At 43.5% G+C, this 20099-nt stretch overlaps 1 protein-coding gene across 1 annotated transcript in view; it reads right to left on the bottom strand.

Moving 5' to 3' along the window:
- Positions 1-5474: 5474 nt before the first annotated feature.
- Positions 5475-20099, bottom strand: part of SLC39A6 (solute carrier family 39 member 6) — a 55475-nt gene continuing 40850 nt past the window's right edge. The window contains exons 8-9 of the mRNA XM_044293405.1: positions 8237-8427; positions 5475-6151 (exon numbers count right to left, since the gene is read on the bottom strand). Coding sequence (XP_044149340.1) covers positions 5999-6151; positions 8237-8427 — 344 coding nt within the window. The 3' untranslated portion in view covers positions 5475-5998. The remainder of the gene's footprint in view (positions 6152-8236; positions 8428-20099) is intronic.

Genomic DNA, 20099 nt, shown 5'->3' with positions numbered 1-20099 from the left:
ATTCAGTAAATGATGCTAGATTTACATGGCCCAGCCTGGCAGTCAATTATTGGCAAGGAAGTTTGTTCCCGATGACTGCCTGCTTGTCAGAGGAGGTGAACGCTGCATTTACATGCAGCAATAACCTCCATTGTATGGGGACCAGTGATTACTACTGCCATTGCTCGTCCTCCTACAGATTCAATGTTTCTGGATCATACTGGAAGAATTTCACTCTATGAACAAACATTTTACTCGTTCATCATAGGGTTCAGCAGCACATTCACATGGGCCAATTACTGGGAATGAGCATTCATAGTAATGTCAGTTCCCAATAATCTTTCCAACAACTGGGCTGTGCAAATTAAGCAATAGGATGCAATCAGATAAGGTACTTTCACAAATATGACTTTTTTTTTAAGTGATGTTCAGGATTAGAACAAACTGCTTGATTTCTTCCTAAAACAGCACCATGTCTGTCCATGGATTGTATTTGGCATTAAAGCTCATCCCTATTCAAGTGGATGAGGATGACATTAATGAGCAGACACACCATGTGCAAACATGGTTCTGGTTCTGGGGTAAAAGAAAAATTCTAAACAAGAGCTTTCAGTTTGAATAATCTGTTGCAAAACATTTCAATGCACAGAAAAATGGAGAAGACTGTGATGAGTGATTTTTATAATGATATTGGCTAGAACACACATTTCTAGAACTATCTGAAACATGTATATTTGAACTGGTTTACGTAAGATAAAATCGGGAATCAAAAAGCTAAAACTGATTAGGCTATGGCTACAGATCTGCTTCTAACAGGATCAAGAACCTTACGGGTTGCAACCATCAGCCACTCTTGGGCATCTTATCAATACTTACGCAGGTTAGCAACACCCACTTTTACTATTCTGGAGTCTTTTCTGTGGGAGCAAAGGTTTATTCTAGACAAGCTGCATAATGCTTGGTTCACTTTTTGCTTCTGGTCATTTGAGACTTGATCTGCGGCTGAGCAGTGCCACAGTGGTTGTTGCAGCACTACCTTAGGGCCGTTTCACATGAGCGAGTGTAGTCCGGAAATCATGCTCCGTGTGTGAACGTGATCCTCCGGTCTGGACATTACTCGTTTTGCAGGAGCGCATGGCATTATACGGATTTAAAATGCTATGTGTCTCTGCATGACCTTATTGCTACAGAATCATAGTGACAGCATTATTTCAGTATGACCCTGCAGAGGCACATAGCATTATAAATCAGTATAATGCTGTGCGCTCCTGCAAGACGAGCAGTGTCTATAACGGAGGATCACGCTCATACACGGAGTGTGATATCCAGACTGCATACGCTCATCTGAAAGAGCACTTAGAGAGGTAGTAGCACCAGTGGGAGAATCAGGAATGTTTACATCGGAAATATTTAGACACTTCCGCAGTCACATTAGTGGTTTAGGCCTCCTCGGGGTTTTACATTGGGGGAAACAACTGAATACACTGACTTTAGAAGGTCAAACAGAGTTCAAAGGATTCATCTTGGGTCTCCATTTGACTTGCTTTAACATTTCGGGTTTTTATTTACTGCACTGATTAAAGCAATCTATCATTATATTCTGTCTGGCAAAAATGCCAGAAAGGATCAGTAAATAGATCAAATGGAGTCCAAACATGAAGGCTTTGAACTTCATATAACCCAATAAAGTCACTGTACTCGTTGCAGTATACGTTTTATTACAGTTTTCCATTCTGACGTATACCCACGATGCATAGCCCTGCGGTGAACTAAAAAGCAACCTGAATGCAAAGGCCAGAAACGCCAAAGTAATTAATGTAAATACACACAATATTATATATACATACTAATGTGTAGCAGAATAGAACCCATAAACTAATGTAACTATAGGATTTATAAATGTGACAACATACGTGAAACATCCGTTTATCGCCTGGTCCAAACAAGTGCTATAACAGCATCAATAGTAAGTGATATCCACAGTGAAAAGCTCAGATTCGAGTACAGTTAATGTTAACCCCTTAGTCCTCCAAGTTATTATCCATGAAGGTACAAAAAGCAGAGATGTGGTTGTTCCTGCAAAAATGTTTTTTTTTTCTGTAACTCACAAAAAAAAGGTTAAAAAAAAAAAGGTTTTACTATTTAAAGTGAAAGTGTCATTTCAGGTAATTTTTAGAATAAGCTGCTGTGTGTATATGGGGATTACCACTATTTTTGCCCATTATGACTTGTATCTAGTATTTCTTTTAGCAGTTTTCAACTCTACAATCTGTCTTTAATTCTATTTTTTTTCTGAGCTAGTGAGCGGTGACTAGCTGGAATCATGTCTCCCATACACAGGAAACAGGGGGTCCTGCTCCCTAACTGTCCATAGCACAAAAGGTGGACATTACATAGCAGAATTAAGCAGTCAGCATGTACATAAGAGTGACAGCAACTCCTCCCTTCTCTTCCTCCCCACTCCATAGACCTCTATGTAATCTGATACTTTAGAGAGCAGACAGTCCATACCCAGATTTGAGCACTGAAGTGAGTTAGTCAAGAGAAGAGTCTGATAAGAGGAGAAGGAAGCACCTTTCTCTAATAAAGATATACAAAGTTTCTTGTAGTCATCTTTACCATTCATTTTTTAAAAACATTATATAACCGTTACTCTTTAAACTAGTTAAAGAAATTTAGCATAGTATAAAATCCATTTTCAGACCACAACAAAAGGCATAACTGAACTGGAACAGAAAGGGAACTAAATGATTGAGTACCTGTCATATTAAAATCATTTGACATGGCAGTTTTTATAGATTCGGGTCCAGCTGCTGAAACCCCCACTAGTGATGTGCGAAACGATCCATCTCACTAACCAAAGTTCCACACCTGCAAGAGATGTCCATGCAGCTGAAGACACTGCCACGTGACTGATCAGTCCAGACAAAGCCCTGCACTTAAAAATCTTGCCGAGTCTCTGCTACTGTTCCCAGAAGTGTAGTGCCACATGCACAGTCTCTGTTCTTGCACGGCTATTTGGAGCAGTGGCACAGGAACAAGATTTTCTGGACAAGATGTCAGGCCCTCTCCAACAAGAGGCAGCAGGAGAGACTTCAGCTGCGGGGACAACCCCTTGCAGGGATAGAACTCTGGTTGAGGAGATTAATTGATTCTTACAAATTGATTTGCTCATCTTTAACCCCCATAAATTGCTAAAGCAAAGAACATCTCCTGAACAGCTCTGCTTGAAAAGTTCTACCCTTTAAATCAACAAATCCCCTTTATCAAATGGACACTAAATTTTCAAACGACTTATTCTCAATAGTCACTTCAGGTGAACTTGAACAAATGTGCAAATTACTAACAATTTTTATGTCATTCACCCTAAAAAAACTTTTTGAAATCCCTGCCACTAGTGGTCTCCCTTCTACCAATCTTGCTGTCCACTCATTGTTACTAAGTGAATCCTCTCCTTAGCAGGAGAGGGGGAGCTAGATGGACTGAAGAGGGTATCTCTTTCTTCACTGAGTGAGGTTCTGCTTATGTGTAGGGGCCCCTCCTTCATGCTGAGCTCAGGGCTGGAAGGCTGTTAACACCTAACCATCTCAGACACTGGAGAGAAGAATTCAACTGATCCCTGATATTTAGAATGCCAGGACTCATGCACACGGACTCTGTTTTGGTCCGCATCCAAGCCGCCATTTTGGCGGCTCAGATGCGGACCCATTAACTTCAACGGGGGTCGCAAAAGATGCGGACAGCACTCAGTGTGCTGTCCGCATCCACTTCTCTGTTCCGTGGTCACACAAAAAAAAAAAAATATATAACCTTTCCTATTCTTGTCCACGCTTTACAGACAAGAATAAGCAGTTATATTAAAGGCTGTCCGTGCCAGTACGCAAATTGTGGAACGCACACAGACGCCATCCATGTTTTGCAGAGCGCAAAACACAACGGTCATGTGCATGAGGCCTAAGGTATATTATTGTGCCCCCAGCCTCACACACATCAGAAGAGGGATGATTACTCGAACTGACCATACCTTTGAAAGGCACTGCAGGGAAGATATGCAGTTTAGTTATGTGCTTGGAAGTTTCCCTCTGCTCTCCTTAGGTTGGTTACAAGTTTGTGAAGGGAAGTCTACTTGTAGACTGTATGAGGACAAGCCCACCAGCTCTGAGCAAAATGCTGCTTTACAGCACAGCACCTGAGTGCTTGGGGAGGTGTGAATATAACTAAACCATATCCCCAGCCAGAACATGCATTTTTCAACCCCCTAGTGACCCCCAATACGCCTTTCTACAGCAGAGATCAGGAGCTCATCTCATAGCCAGGCTATGAGCTGAGCGCTGCGATTGGCCAGCGCTACAGCATAGGAGAAAGACGCCGGCAGGTTCCCCTGGGTGGAGCCTAACTATGAACATACCGGAGGCTATAACCAGAGAACGGAGCGGCGCCCAGGGATAACAGTAAGTGCAGGAGGATCCCTGGGCGCCGCTCTACACGTCTGTATAGTCAGTTTAGATACTTTTTTCTGGTGAAAGGTCCTCTTTAAGGGGGTTCTGCAGTTTGTTTAAACTGATGATCTATCCTCTGGATAGATAATCAGCATCTGATCGGCAGGGGTCCAACACCCGGGACCCCCGCAGCTGTTTGAGAAGGCAGCGGTGCTCCAGCAGCGCCACGGCCTTCTCACCGTTTACCACTGGCTCTCTGACGTCACGACTAGTATTAACTGGCCTGGCGCGGCTAAGCTGGCGCCCAGGCAATTTGATACTAGTCGTGACATCATTGGACCAGCGGTAAATGGTGAGAAAGCCGCAGCGCTCCTGGAGCACCGCTGCCTTCTCAAACAGCTGCGGGGGTCCCGGGTGTCGGACCCCTGCAGATCAGATGCTGATGATCTATCCAGAGGATAGATCATCAGTTTAAACAAAGTGCAGAACCCCTTCAACTGGAGCAGTGTCCTACTCACTTTTTGATCAGGACAGAGTGGTCAACTTCTTATAGGTTTGCTTACCACCACATCGCTCTTTCCCTTGGAGATTTGGCAAATGGATCTTTGTTCTTGCCTTCTGCATGGATAACTATCGGTTGCTCGTGATTAACAGGTACTTTTTTCCCTCATAACTTTTTACCCTCTGTGTTAAACATGGTGAAGCACAGGGCAGCTGAACTATTTTTTTTAAATGAGAACCTTCAATGCATTTTCTGTGAAGTTGACTTATGCAGGGGCAGGTTACACGGTCTCGTTCTTGTCAAGTTATTTTTTAGGGGGATAAGAGCTTTAAATTCTCTGCTACCTCAGGCCCCTTCTATCTATTAAATTAACATATCAAAACTAGACACTGAACTAAAACGAATATAATTTGTCAATACAAATTCATAAATGCAGACTGGCTTTATATCAAGCAAAAAAATAAAAGAAAAGCTAAATTAGAAAAAGTACCACACTGCCTACAGTGTGAATGTGTGAGTGCAGCCACCGACAAACTGAAATCAGCCACAGTTAATATCGTTCATAGACTTTAATAGTGAGCTCCAGCATTGACTTGTGTAAATAAGTAGAAGTGCTCATGGTCTTTGCATGGAAGGAGGAGTTGAAATATGCAGGACACCATGCAGATCATACAATTACAGGTTCTTGTTTTCTTGCAGGTCTATGTTTGCATTTTCACTCTGATTTTATTTTAATATTGCCACCAGGCTATACAACTAATTTGGCATTGTCTTGAGTTTTTTTGAAACACAGGAAGAACATTGACATCTATAAATAAGATCTACCAGACAGGAGAAAAAACAGACAAGTTCATTAAATACATACAAAATAAAAAAAGACCAGCTCTGGTTTGGCACAAGTGTCCTTCGTTTTAAGGCAGTTTACTACATTACCGGTGACTTCACTAAGTGCTATTGTTTTGTAGAATTGATATAAAATACACACGCTCGCAACATAAAAAAATAAAAATTAAATAAAAACCGAAATACATAAGTTAGTCTACAACACAAGGACAAACATGGCCAAAGTAACCTAACGTTATAGGTTAACTGTGAAGGCATTTTTATGTTCCAATATAGAAATGCCCAACATAATGAAAAAACCTAAAATAATTCCAGCATTCTGTAACAGAAAATAACCCCAGCGACTGCAGCCGTGATCACTGGCATCATTGTGCAACATTTCTGGTACCTAAGGAAACAATAAAATTGTTAGCATGTCAGATTATCTCTGGGTAAAAGAGGAAAATTAGATGCTTTTCATTCTACTGTCCTGACTAAAGCAGGTCCCACCATTTACTAAGTATTCAAGCAACTCCATATGAGACCTGCTGAAATTTGATCAAGCAACACTTGGAACACAAACGGATACACTTGCATGTACAGTTGCAAGAAAAAATATGTGAACCCTTTGGAATGATATGGATTTCTGCACAAATTGGTCATAAAATGTGTTCTGATCTTCATCTAAGTCACAACAATAGAGACACTCACAGTCTGCTTAAACTAATAACACACAAAGAATTAAATGTCACCATGTTTTTATTGAACACACCATGTAAACATTCACAGTGCAGCTGGAAAAAGTATGCAAACCCCTAGACTAATGACATCAAGAGCTAATTGGAGTGAGGCGTCAGCAAACTGGAGCCCAAATCAATGAGATGAGATTGGAGGTGTTGCTTACAGCTGCCCTATAAAAAAAAAAAAAAAAAAAAAAAAACACACACACACCAGTTCTGGGTTTGCTTTTCACAAGAAGCATTGCCTGATGTGAATGATGCCTCGCACAAAAAAGCTCTCAGAAGGCCCAAGATTAAGAATTGTTGATTTGCATAAAGCTGTAAATTGTCTATAAACTGAGAAAGTTCAGCTCTGCTGCTACTCTTCCTAAGAGTGGCCTGTCCTGTAAATATGAGTGCAAGAGCACAGCGCAGACTGCTCAATGAGGTGAAGAAGAATCCTAGAGTGTCAGCTAAAGAGTGACAAAGGTCTCTGGCAGATGCCAACATCCCTGTTAGCGAATCTACGATACGTAAAACAAGAATTAAATTCATGGGGGGATACCATAGAGGAAGCCACTGCTGTCCAAAAAAACATTGCTGCACGATTACAGTTTGCACAAGAGCACCTGGATGTTCCACAGCAGTACTGGCAAAATATTCTGTGGACAGATGAAACCAAAGTTGAGTTGTTTAGAAGAAACACACAACACTGTGTGGAGAAAAAGGAGGCACAGCACACCAACATCAAAACCTCATCCCAACTGTGAAGTATGGTGGTGGGGGCATCATGGTTTGGGGCTGCTTTGTTGCGTCAGGGCCTGGACGGATTGCCATTATCGAAGGAAAACTGAATTCCCAAGTTTATCAAGACATTTTGCAGGAGAACTTAAGGCCATCTGTCCACCAGCTGAAGCTCAACAGAAGATGGCTGTTGCAACAGGACAACTACCCAAAGCATAGAAGTAAATCAACAACAGAATGGCTTAAACAGAAGAAAATACGCCTTCTAGAGTGGCCCAGTCAGAGTCCTGACCTCAACCTGATTGAGATTCTGTGACATGACCTCAAGAAAGCGATTCACACCAGACATCCCAAGAATATTGCTGAACTGAAACAGTTCTGTAAAGAGGAATGGTCAAGAATTACCCCTGACCGTTGTGCACACACTTTTTTTTTTACCTACACTGTGAATGTTTACATGGTGTGATCAATAAAAACATGGTAACATTTAATTATTTGTGTGTTATTAGTTTAAGCAGACTGATTGCCTATTGTTGTGACTTAGATGAAGATCAGATTACATTTTATGACCAATTTGTGCAGAAATCCATATGATTCCAAAGGGTTCACATACTTTTTCTTGCAACTGTATTTCAAATCTCTTGATGCTACTAAACTACACATATAAAAGCAACCACAAACTTTTGTGCAACAGTCACAAAAACATAGGATGAAAACAAGGATATCTTTATTCTTCCACTGTAGTGCTCATACCATAAAGGGGCAATAATGTAACCCACTCATCCCTATAGATGACCCATCATCAATATTAAAATCCTGGAAAACCCCTTTAGGCTCTGAAAGAGCAGAGATCTAAAAATGCACAATTTAAAAGTCTTATAGAATCTTTTCCCACAAAACTATACATCAATCTGCTCACATCCTCCTGCTCTATAACATGCTGCCTGTAGACTCTACTTAAATTCCTGGTGACTGGTCCTCTTTAAGATACATTCTTGATTATTTTATTTTTTTATATCATAGGTACTTACCATGTCAACAAAAGCGACATACATGAATAGCCCAGCTGTAAGTGCAAAGATCCACATTGAAACATTTTCTGCATAGTGGCCTATGAGAATGCCAGTGATCATACCCAGGTATGCAAACATGGCAGACAGTGCGTTGTATAAAACTGCTTGCCTTACTGTCATACCAGCATTTAACAGGATTGCAAAATCACCTAAGAGAAAAAAAATTGAAAAAGAAAAGAATGGTAACTAAACCCACAAGAAGTCAATTTATAGCATAACCTTAATCTGAATTCCAAATTTTTTTTTCCATATAAACCAGTCTAGGAGTTGAGTCAAGATTACACATTACAGCGGTTGACAAGCTTGTCACTGATTAAAGTCTTTCTTATTGGAATAGATATAGAGATAGATATATAGAGATAGATATATATATATATATATATATATATATATATATATATATATATATACACATACACACATACACATACACACATATACACACACAGGTATAGATCTGTAAAATATATTTATACTTGTCTGGCCCTATCAATCAAGAAACAGAGGGGCTGGCACAGGAGGCATCAGGAGCAAGGGTGGGGGCTGGGGCCCGCCCCTGCCCTCTATACACTTAAAGGCCATGTACACCTTTGGGGGCAATTTTATTTTTATTATTTCATTGTACTCATTTTGAGCTAAAAATCATTTTTTAAATGAGTCTTTATTACAAATATGGAACCCTTTATTCTGCACAGGGCTGAAATGCTCTAAGAGTTCAGAATTTTCGCTCAGCTCTGTCAGCCAGCTAAGGCTACTTTCACACTTGCGTTAGGAGCGGATCCGTCTGGTGTCTGCACAGACGGATCCGCTCCTATAATGCAAACGCTTGCATCCGTTCAGAACGGATCCGTTTGCATAACTGTTTATTTCAGATCTGATTTTTCACTTCGGAAAACTCAGATCCGACAGTATATTCTTAACACAGAAGCGTTCCCATGGTGATGGGGACGCTTCATGTTAGAATATACTGAGAACTGTGTACACGACTGCCCCCTGCTGCCTGGCAGATGCTGCCAGGCAGCAGGGGGCAGACCCCCCCCCTCCTGTATTTAACTTATTGGTGGCCAGTGCGGCCCCCCCTCCCTCCCCAGTATTAAATATGACCAGTGCGGCCTCCCCCTCCCTCCCCAGTATTAAATATGACCATTGCGGCCCCCTCCCTCTATATTTATTGGTGGCCGGGCCAGTGCGGATTCCAAGTATTGTGAGCAGTGCGGCCTCCCCTCTCCCCCCCTAATTAAAATCACCCCCCCCCCCCCCCCATCATTGGTGGCAGCGGAGAGTACCGATCGGAGTCCCAGTTTAAATCGCTGGGGCTCCGATCGGTTACCATGGCAACCAAGACGCTATTGCAGTCTTGGCTGCCATGGTTACTTGGCAATAAATACAAGCATTATACTTACCTGAAGAGCTGCGATGTCTGACCGGCCGGGAGCTCCTCCTACTGGAGGGGGGGGGGGATTTTAATTAGGGGGGGAGAGGGGAGGCCGCACTGCTCACAATACTTGGAATCCGCACTGGCCCGGCCACCAATAAATATAGAGGGAGGGGGCCGCACTGGTAATATTTAATACTGGGGACGTGGGGAGGGAGAGGCCGCACTGGTCATATTTAATACTGGGGAGGGAGGGGGAGGCCGCCGCACTGGTAATATTTAATACTGGGGAGGGAGGGGGGCCCGCACTGGCCACCAATAAGTTAATTACAGGAGGAGGGGGGGGGTCTGTACACAGTTCTCAGTATATTCTAACATGAAGCGTCCCCATCACCATGGGAACGCCTCTGTGTTAGAATATACTGTCGGATCTGAGGTTTACGATGTAACTCAAATCCGATGGTATATTCTAACATAGAGGCGTTCCCATGGTGTTGGGGACGCTTCAAGTTAAAATATACCATCGGATCGGAGAAAACTCCGATCTGATGGGGACTCCTGACTTTGCATTGAAAGTCAATGGGGGACGGATCCGTTTGAAATTGCACCATATTGTGTCAACGTCAAACGGATCCGTCCCCATTGACTTGCATTGTAAGTCTGGACGGATCCGTTTGGCTCCGCACGGCCAGGCGGACACGAAAACGCTGCAAGCAGCGTTCAGGTGTCCGCCTGCTGAGCGGAGCGGAGGCCAAACGGTGCCAAACTGATGCATTCTGAGCGGATCCGCATCCACTCAGAATGCATTGGGGCTGTACGGATCCGTTCGGGGCCGCTTGTGAGAGCCTTCAAACGGAACTCACAAGCGGAGCCCCGAACGCTAGTGTGAAAGTAGCCTAATCTGACCGACTCCTTATCTGCTCTCTGTCATCATAGCTCAACCCTTACCTTTCTGATAAGAATGTGGCTTAAATAAGTGTTTCTGACCTCTTAGTAGTTTAGAAATCAGGGTTATTAGATGACAAGCACAAAGTGTATTAGATGACCAGCACTTACTGTAAAAATCCCTCTCTCGTCCAATGCATTGGGGGACACAGCACCATGGGTATATACCCAGCTACCACTGGGAGGCAACACTACATAAGGAAAAAAATTGGCTCCTGAACTGGTCCATAAAAAGTGGGATTTGGAAAATTTCTGAAAAATTTCTAAATTTGCTTCTAAACTTCTAAGCTATGCAACATCCCCAAAAAATAAAATATAATTCCCAAAATGATACAAACATGAAGTAGACATATGGGGAATGTAAAGTCATCACAATTTATGGGGGTATTACTATGTATTACAGAAGTAGAGAAACTTTGAAATTTGCACATTTTTGGTAAATTTGGTCTTTTTTTATGTAAAAAAAATATTAACTTTTTTGACCCAATTTTAGCAGTGTCATGAAGTACAATATGTGACGGAAAAAAACAATCTCAGAACGGCCTGGGTAAGTAAAAGAGTTTTGTTTTAAAGTTATCAGCACTTAAAGTGACACTGGTCAGATTTGCAAAAAATGGCCTGGTCCTTAACCACCTCCGGACCGCCTAACGCACGGATGCATCCGGAAGGTGGTTGATTTACTCCTCCTGGACGCATCCGTGCGTCATCTCGCGAGACGCGAGATTTCGGTCAGAGCCGGCCCGCGCATGCGCATTGCGGGCCGGCAAAAGTTAAAGCAGTATTTCGTCAGCAACCTGCCAGCCAATGATCGCGGCCGGCAGGTTGCTGAATTTTAAAAAATCCAATCAGAAGCCATATAGCAGATCATATTAGTAAATATGATCTGTTATATGGCTGCCCTGCTCCTCTGCTGGTCCTTTTTCGTCAGTTGGATCCAGCAGAGGAGCAGGCTTCACAGTGAGTACACCAAACACCACACACTAGCCCCAGATCACCCCCTGCACCCCAATTAACCCTTTGATCACCCCTTTGATCGCCCCTGTCAATCACTAGTGAAAGGAAAAAAGTGATCAGTGTAAACTGTCACTTTTTTTTTTCCACTGGTATTGACTGTTAGGTTTTAGGATAGCTTAGGCCCCTTGGTTAGGTAGTTTAGGGATCAGTTAGCGCCCAGCCCACCGCACCGCAGTCCCTTATTCGCTGATTAGCATATCGCTAATCAGCATTTGTACTTTTATAGTATCTGGAAGTGATCAAAACTGATCACGGTCAGATCTATAATAGTATTAGTGTCACTTTAGTTCGCCCTCCACCCAAAACGCAGTGTTTGCCCGATCAGGCCTGATCGGTCGCCCACACGTGCGTTCACCCACGCCCGCCCCACCGCAGTGACTGCACATTCACTTTACACGCGCTTCGGCGATAAAAAAAAATCAACCACAGCGGCCTCCGGTACTTCGCTAGCCTCCCATTTGTAAGACAGGCTTGTTTTTTTTTCTTGGGTAGTCTCAGGGAATACCCCTAAATTTAGTTGCCCAAATGTCAAACAGGGGGTATTCTTCTGAAGAGGCCTACAGGCTTCTGACCCAGTCGGATGAGGAATGGGAACCCTCAACTGATGAATCTAGCGGGTCAGAATACGAACCTGTAGAAAGCAGTGGCTCTCTGACCCAAAGTTCGGACGAGGAGGCTGAGGTCCCCGTCGCTAGACCACAGGTTGCGCAGGATCCGCTTCAAGAGCAGCAGAGTGGGGCTGGTGCTGTCGGATTACGCGGTGAGGCATACACCAGCAGCGCAGCCCTTCCTGGACCTAGTACCAGCACTGCTGTACAACCTGGTGAAGTGGCGAGCACCAGAATGGCAGTTGAAGCTGGTACGGTGGCACGAGCAGTAGTGACCCCGTCGCAGCCACTGGAATCCCTGAGGTGCTAGCAAAACCCTGATTGGCAGTCCCCAACTTCAGCTGCACCTGTAGTTCCCCCTTTCACCGCCCAGTCTGGAGTTCGGGTTGAGACAGCTCAGATCGGTTCGGCCCTGGGATTTTTTGAGCTGTTCTTTACTGCGGAGCTCTTGGACTTAGTCGTGGCCGAAACAAATTGGTATGCCACACAATTTATAACCGCCAACCTGGGAAGCTTTTACGCCCAGCCTTTCCGGTGGAAACCAGTCCAAGTTTCCGAAATTAAAACTTTTCTGGGCCTTCTCCTCAACATGGGTCTAACTAAAAAGCATGAATTGCGGTCATATTGGTCCACGAACCCAATTCATCACGTGCCCATGTTCTCTGCTGCCATGTCCAGGACACTATTTGAGACCATCCTGCGTTTCCTGCACTTTAGCGACAACACCACCTCCCGTCCCAGAGGCCACCCAGCTTTTGACCGGCTCCACAAAATTCGGCCCCTCATAGACCATTTCAACCAGAAATTTGCAGATTTGTATACCCCAGAGCAAAACAGCTGCATAGACGAGTCCCTGATACATTTTACCGGGCACCTTGGCTTCAAACAATACATCCCAAGCAAGCGCGCCCGGTATGGGGTCAAATTGTATAAGCTCTGTGAAAGGGCCTCAGGCTATACCCACAAATTTCGTGTCTATGAGGGAAAAGATCAGACGCTGGAGCCGGTCGGTTGCCCTGACTACCTGGGGAGCAGTGGGAAGACAGTCTGGGACTTGGTGTCACCCTAATTCGGCAAGGGGTACCATCTTTATGTGGACAATTTCTACACAAGTGTGGCCCTCTTTAGGCATTTGTTTCTAGAACAGATTGGCGCCTGTGGCACCGTGCAAACTAGTCGCGCGGGCTTCCCCCAACGGCTCGTTACCACCCGTCTTGCAAGGGGGCAGAGGGCTGCATTGTGTAACGAAGAACTGCTTGCGGTGAAATGGAGAGACAAGCGTGACGTTTACATGCTCTCCTCCAGTCACGCAGACACGACAATACAAATTGAGCGAGCAACCCGTGTCATTGAAAAGCCCCTCTCAGTCCACGACTATAACCTTCACATGGGAGGGGTGGACTTCAATGACCAGATGTTGTCTCCGTATTTAGTGTCCCGCAGAACCAGACGCTGGTATAAGAAGGTGTCTGTATATTTGATTCAATTGGCTCTGTATAATAGTTTTGTTCTCTACAGTAAGGCTGGGAGAACAGGATCCTTCCTCAAATTTCAGGAAGAGATCATCGAGAACCTCCTGTACCCAGGAGGTTCCGTGGCCCCATCCACCAGTGTAGTTAGCCGTCTACACGAGCGACATTTCCCCAATGTCGTTGCCGGTACCTCAACCCAACCGTCACCCCGAAAAAGATGTCGTGTCTGCAGCAGGAGTGGAATAAGGCGTGACACCCGCTATTTCTGTCCTGACCACCCTGCCCTATGCTTAGGGGAGTGTTTCCGGAAGTACCACACACAGGTACACCTAGCATAGGGATCACATCTCACCAGGACAGGCACACAGGGCTATTAGGACCCATTCACATACAGCTGCTGCAAACCTCTCCTTTCACCTCCTTTTTTTTTTTTTTTTTTACCTTCCAGGTGGACCAACCGATCGACCAGCTGCAGCACTGATGTGCATTCTGACAGAAGCATTGCGCTGCTGTCAGACTACACGCAAGTAGGTGTATGCGGCGCTGCAAGACGAGATTTCTACTCTGCAGTAAAAGATACGTTTGCCAAGGCATACGAGCTGAGGAGGAGGCAGTGTTCCTATGCTTTGGCAAACACTTTGTATATAAAAAAATATATAAAAAATCCCGGCAATGATTTATTCATCCACATCGATTGATGTGAATGGAGAAATCTGGTTTGCCAGGGCATACGAGCTAAGTGGGTATGGATGTTGGGCGGAGCTCCTATGTCCTGGCAGACGCCTTTCCCCTCCTTTCTTTTTTTGGCAGAGATTTTTTCATCCACATTGATCGATGCGAATGAAGAAATCTGTGCCGTTCATTTTTTTCTTTCAGCCCAGAGGCTGAACGAAAAAAAAAATCTCATTACTTGTATGCTCAATATAAGGAGAATAGCAGAAACTCCTAATGCTGGCCATACATGTAATGATTGCGGAGACCCTCAAATGCCAGGGCAGTACAAACACCCCACAACTGACCCCATTTTGGAAAGAAGACACCCCAAGGTATTCGCTGAGGGGCATATTGAGTCCATGAAAGATTTAATTTTTTGTCCCAAGTTAGCAGAAAGTGAGACTGTGGGAGAAAAAATAATAAAAAAATAATCAATTTCCGGTAACTTATGCCCCCAAATTTTTTTTCTATGAACTCGCCAGGCCCCTCATTGAATACCTTGGGGTGTCTTCTTTCCAAAGTGGGGTCACATGTGGGGTATTTATACTGCCCTGGCTTTTTAGGGGCCCTAAAGCGTGAGAAGTCTGGGCTCCAAATGTCTAAAAATGCCCTCCTAAAAGGAATTTGGGCACCTTTGCGCATCTAGGCTGCAAAACAGTGTCACACATGTGGTATCGCCGTACTCAGGAGAAGTTGGAGAATGTTTTGGGGTATCATTTTACATATACCCATGCTGGGTGAGATAAATATCTTGGTCAAATGCCAACTTTGTATAAAAAAAAATGGGAAAAGTTGTCTTTTGCCAAGATATTTCTCTCACCCAGCATGGGTATATGTAAAATGACACCCCAAAACACATTCCCCAACTTCTCCTGAGTACGGCGATACCAGATGTGTGACACTTTTTTGCAGCCTAGGTGGGCAAAGGGACCCACATTCCAAAGTGCACCTTTCGGATTTCACCGGTCATTTTTTACAGATTTTGATTGCAAACTTCTTCTCACACATCTGGGCCCCTAGAATGCCAGGGCAGTATAACTACGCCACAAGTGACCCCATTTTGGAAAGAAGACACCCCAAGGTATTTTGTGATGGGCATAGTGAGTTCATGGAAGTTTTTATTTTTTGTCACAAGTTAGTGGAATATGAGACTTTGTAAGAAAAAAAAAAAATCATCATTTTCCGCTAACTTGTGACAAAAAATAAAAAGTTCTATGAACTCACTATGCCCATCAGCGAATACCTTAGGGTGTCTACTTTCCGAAATGGGGTTATTTGTGGGGGTTTTCTACGGTTTGGGCATTGTAGAACCTCAGGAAACATGACAGGTGCTCAGAAAGTCAGAGCTGCTTCAAAAAGCGGAAATTCACATTTTTGTACCATAGTTTGTAAACGCTATAACTTTTACCCAAACCATTTTTTTTTTTTTTTTGCCCAAACATTTTTTTTTATCACAGACATGTAGAACAATAAATTTAGCGAAAAATTTATATATGGATGTCGTTTTTTTTGCAAAATTTTACAGCTGAAAGTGAAAAATGTCATTTTTTTGCAAAAAAAAAAATCATTAAATTTTGATTAACAAAAAAGTTTAAATGTCAGCAGCAATGAAATACCACCAAATGAAAGCTCTATTAGTGAGAAGAAAAGGAGGTAAAATTCATTTGGGTGGTAAGTTGCATGACCGAGCAATAAACGGTGAAAGTAGTGTAGTGCAGAAGTGTAAAAAGTGGCCTGGTCATTAAGGGGGTTTCAGCTAGCGGGGTTGAAGTGGTTAAAGTGAAATAGGGCCTTGTCTTTAAGGGGTTCTCCGGAAATTAAGAAAATGAAAATACTTAAATATTACTTTAGTATAAATATATTACCAAATACATTTAATTAGCTATAATGGCTTGTTTTGTTTAGGGAGCAATCATTATGAGAAATAAATGGCCGACGTCCTATTAGTACACACAAAACCTGTCCTGATCACACGAGGATAAGTTACTTTACAACACTTGAGTAAAGAGCTGCCTCATCCTCCTCTCTACGCTACTTGTCAGGGATTATAATCCTAAATACAGCTGATAAGATCTTCAGCTGAACTTCTGTAGGAATGGAGATTATGAGGAGGCATGAAGTACAGAGAGGAAGGACAGGACAGACTGTGGTAATGTGGGGCTGTGGTAATGGAGACTGCATACAAGAGATGCTGCTCAGTAATCACATCCCCACCTCCTCTCTGTACTTCATGTCTCCTCACGAACATCAGAGATTCAGCTGAAAATCATATTAAACTGTATTCAGGATCATAATCCCTGACAAGTAAGAGTGGAAGATGGTGCAGCTCTTTAACTTGTCCTCCTGTGTAATTAGGACAGGTTTTGTGTTGACTAGTAGGACGACGGCCATTTTATTTCTCCCAATGATTGCTCCCCAGACAAAACAAGCCATTATAACTAGGTATTTGGTAATACATTTATAATGACGTATTTTAAGAATTTTCATTTTCTTAATTCCCGGAGAGCCCCTTTAATGAAACAGGAGCGCAGCCCCACTGAAAGGCATCTGTTGCCAGTGACCTAGCCAAACTGCATAGAGAAGGATGCCCCAGGAGGAGGATCTATAAGAGGACAGATCCAACAAGAAAAATATGGTCCCAGGGGGCCAGCAAGAAAACCTGTCAGGGGAGAAAATGCCTGGAAAAAGGAAAGAAGTCCTGAACCAAGGAAAGAATCTCCTGGAGAGAAAGCTAAAGGAAGACCCTGAGGAACACCCAGTGGCAAAAGGAAGGTAATTCTGTAACGCCTAGAAGCAAAAGGAACCCAACTAGTGGAAGGGCCTGGCAAGAACAAAAACACTCTGAATGGTCTCAGACCAAATACATGCCCTGTCCTTTGCGTCCTTCTCTGCAGCTAGATCCGGCGCCTGCACTATCCATTGCTTGGCTGGGGCATGCGCACTGTGGGCACGGCTTCGCAGTGGCTACTGCGCATGCACAGGCCAACGGCGAGACACAGATGCGAGGAGGCGGACCAGAGACACCCACAATGGGCATCGCAGTGCGCATGCCCCAGCCAAGCAATGAATAGTGCAGGAGCCGGATCTAGCTGCAGAGAAGGAGGACGCAAAAGGAAGAGCGGGGCGGGCAGAGGAAGAGGCTGGGGCGGGGATATGACGAAAAGAGGCAGAACAGCCTGGGCACCAACGTGGTAAACGCTGCCCCTGGGGACTTGCGAGCCCTAATTTACATATGAATAAAAGTACGTTTTTGCCTTGGGGGAACTTCACAAGAAAACATCAAAGGTACCATTAGAATCATAGACTGCTATGCTAGAGCGCTATGTAAGCGGTCTAGAAGGTCAAAATCTGGCGACAGACTCCCTTTAAGCAATCACATTCAAAATCATGTTAAATAGGAGTCAGCATACATCTGCCATCATTTAAAGTGCCTCTGATCAACCCCAAATAAAGTTCAGATGCTTTAGTTGGTCTTTCCTGAAATTTTCTTAGTGGCATCCCACAGCAAAAGCCATGGTCTACAGCAGGGCTTGCCAACCTGCGGCTCTCCAGCTGTTGTAAAACTACAATTCCCACCATGCCCTGCTGTAGGCTTATAGCTGTAAGCTGTCTGGGCATGCTGGGAGTTGTAGTTTTGCAACAGCTGGAGAGCCACAGGTTGGCCATCCCTGGTCAACAGAGAGCTTCCAAAGCATCAGAGGGATCTCATTGTTTAAATGTCGCAGTTAGGAGAAGGGTACAAAAGAATTTCCAAGGCATTAGATATACCATGGAACACAGTGAAGATAGTCATCATCAAGTGGAGAAAATATGGCACAACAGTGACATTACCAAGAACTGGACGACGCTACAAAATTGATGAAAAGACTAGAAGAAAACTGGTCTGGGAGACTTCTTTACAATACACAGAGGAGACCCCTAGTGGGCTATTTTTTGACGTGGTAGATTCATGAGGTGGACCTATGGCAGTTGCCCCATGAATATGGGAACATCTGTATGGTCTGTTCCTCAGTTTGGGAGGTGGGTGTGTCCCAGATGGTATGCACTCCCGTGTCCCTTTGGATCCCTTTCGCCATAGACCCTTATTTGGACTCTATGAGTCTATGTATCTGTGCAAGCGATCAAAATGGCCTAGCGCGCTACCGTTAATCATATTGCGCTTGCGCCAGTATACTTTTGCTGTTTGCCTTTTCCAATATGGCCACCGTAACTTCGGAGCGGCATGTGCGCATGCTCCGATAACCACGGCAACAAAGGGCAGAACTCAGGCATGCACAGTGGTGATCTCCATACGCCGAGTTTGGCGAGGTATGTGCACTGGAGTCACTGTACATATGGTTGGTGTATCTCTAATCCTCCCCCGCCTTAATTTAACATATCATAATTATTGAACACGTCACTTTATTTTCACATACCGTATGTTATGAATTGCTTTTAATTTTCAATTATATGAAATATTGCTTTTTTTAATCCTATTTGGCATTCTAGCTATTTCACTTTATGAGGATCTGCAATCACGTTTGCTTCTATTATGTTTACTGTTTTTATTTAACAGAAAGTACAGGAAAAAAGTGATCAATATTTATGAATGATAAAAAAACTTAACTTTTATTGTTAATCTATTAAATAAAAAAATTGCCCCTTAGATTAGTATGCAAGATATACCTCAAACAGTAATCCGCAGTGTATAGAACTTCTATGAAAGTACATTACCGACTCCACAGAACTTCTATGGAAGTGTGTTACTGACTCATGGTAAAGTTACAGCAAAAATACCACTTCAACAGGTAGGAAAATAGGTGCACGGCGGCACTCAAAAAATGATAACCCGTTTGTCCTACCGCTCCGTCAAACGACTCCAGTTGTGCAGCAGTTACCTCACGGATCTAGGATGTCATGAATCCTTGGTGGTTGGTAGTGATCTTGCTGCACACGGGTAGGGATCCGGACACAAATTCCCTATAATTACCCTAGAGGGGGTCCTACAATAGCCCTAAGGCCTAACCACGGTAACACCCACTAAGGCAAGGGTGCCCCGTCCGGAACCTAACCCTGGAATTGAAGACCCTAGTTTGCCCTCTCCTAAAGGATCCATACACACATGTTTCACTTACAGAGGAGAGTAAGACTCATCAGGGGAAACAGGGAGCTAGGCACTTGGACATGATAGAGTGCACACATTGCGATATTAGCTGGGCACCTTACAATAACAGATTATAAGCCCTGAGACCTGATATGACTCAAGTAAGCAAATAACCAGTGGATGGGAAAAGGGTGGGGGTAGTAGATGATAACCCCCCTAAATCTCCTGATAAGATGTTTATGATCTTTCTGGCTCCGATATAGCCAGGCTTTTATATTTAATAGATTAACAATACAAGTTAAATTTTTTCATAAATATTGATCACTTTTTTCCTGTACTTTGATATATACGGGTGGTCCTCTAAAAATATATTTATCACACACTATTTTGTTTTTATTTCACTGTATAAATTTCATTTCACTGGGTATGAATTTTCTTTTTATTTATTGACCAATTAATTAATAATCATGTATGCGATTGACCGATATATAAACTGAGCACTGTCCTTGAATTTTGTCGAGAAAGGCTATTGTTGAGCTGAAACGTCACTGTACCCCATGGGTGAATAGAAGTTATTCCATTTTTATTTTTGGAGTGCTGCCCTTTTTTC

The sequence above is a fragment of the Bufo gargarizans genome, chromosome 5 (assembly GCF_014858855.1).
Source record: "Bufo gargarizans isolate SCDJY-AF-19 chromosome 5, ASM1485885v1, whole genome shotgun sequence".
Taxonomy (NCBI): Eukaryota; Metazoa; Chordata; class Amphibia; order Anura; family Bufonidae; genus Bufo; species Bufo gargarizans.
This window is presented reverse-complemented; position numbering and strand designations above follow the sequence as displayed.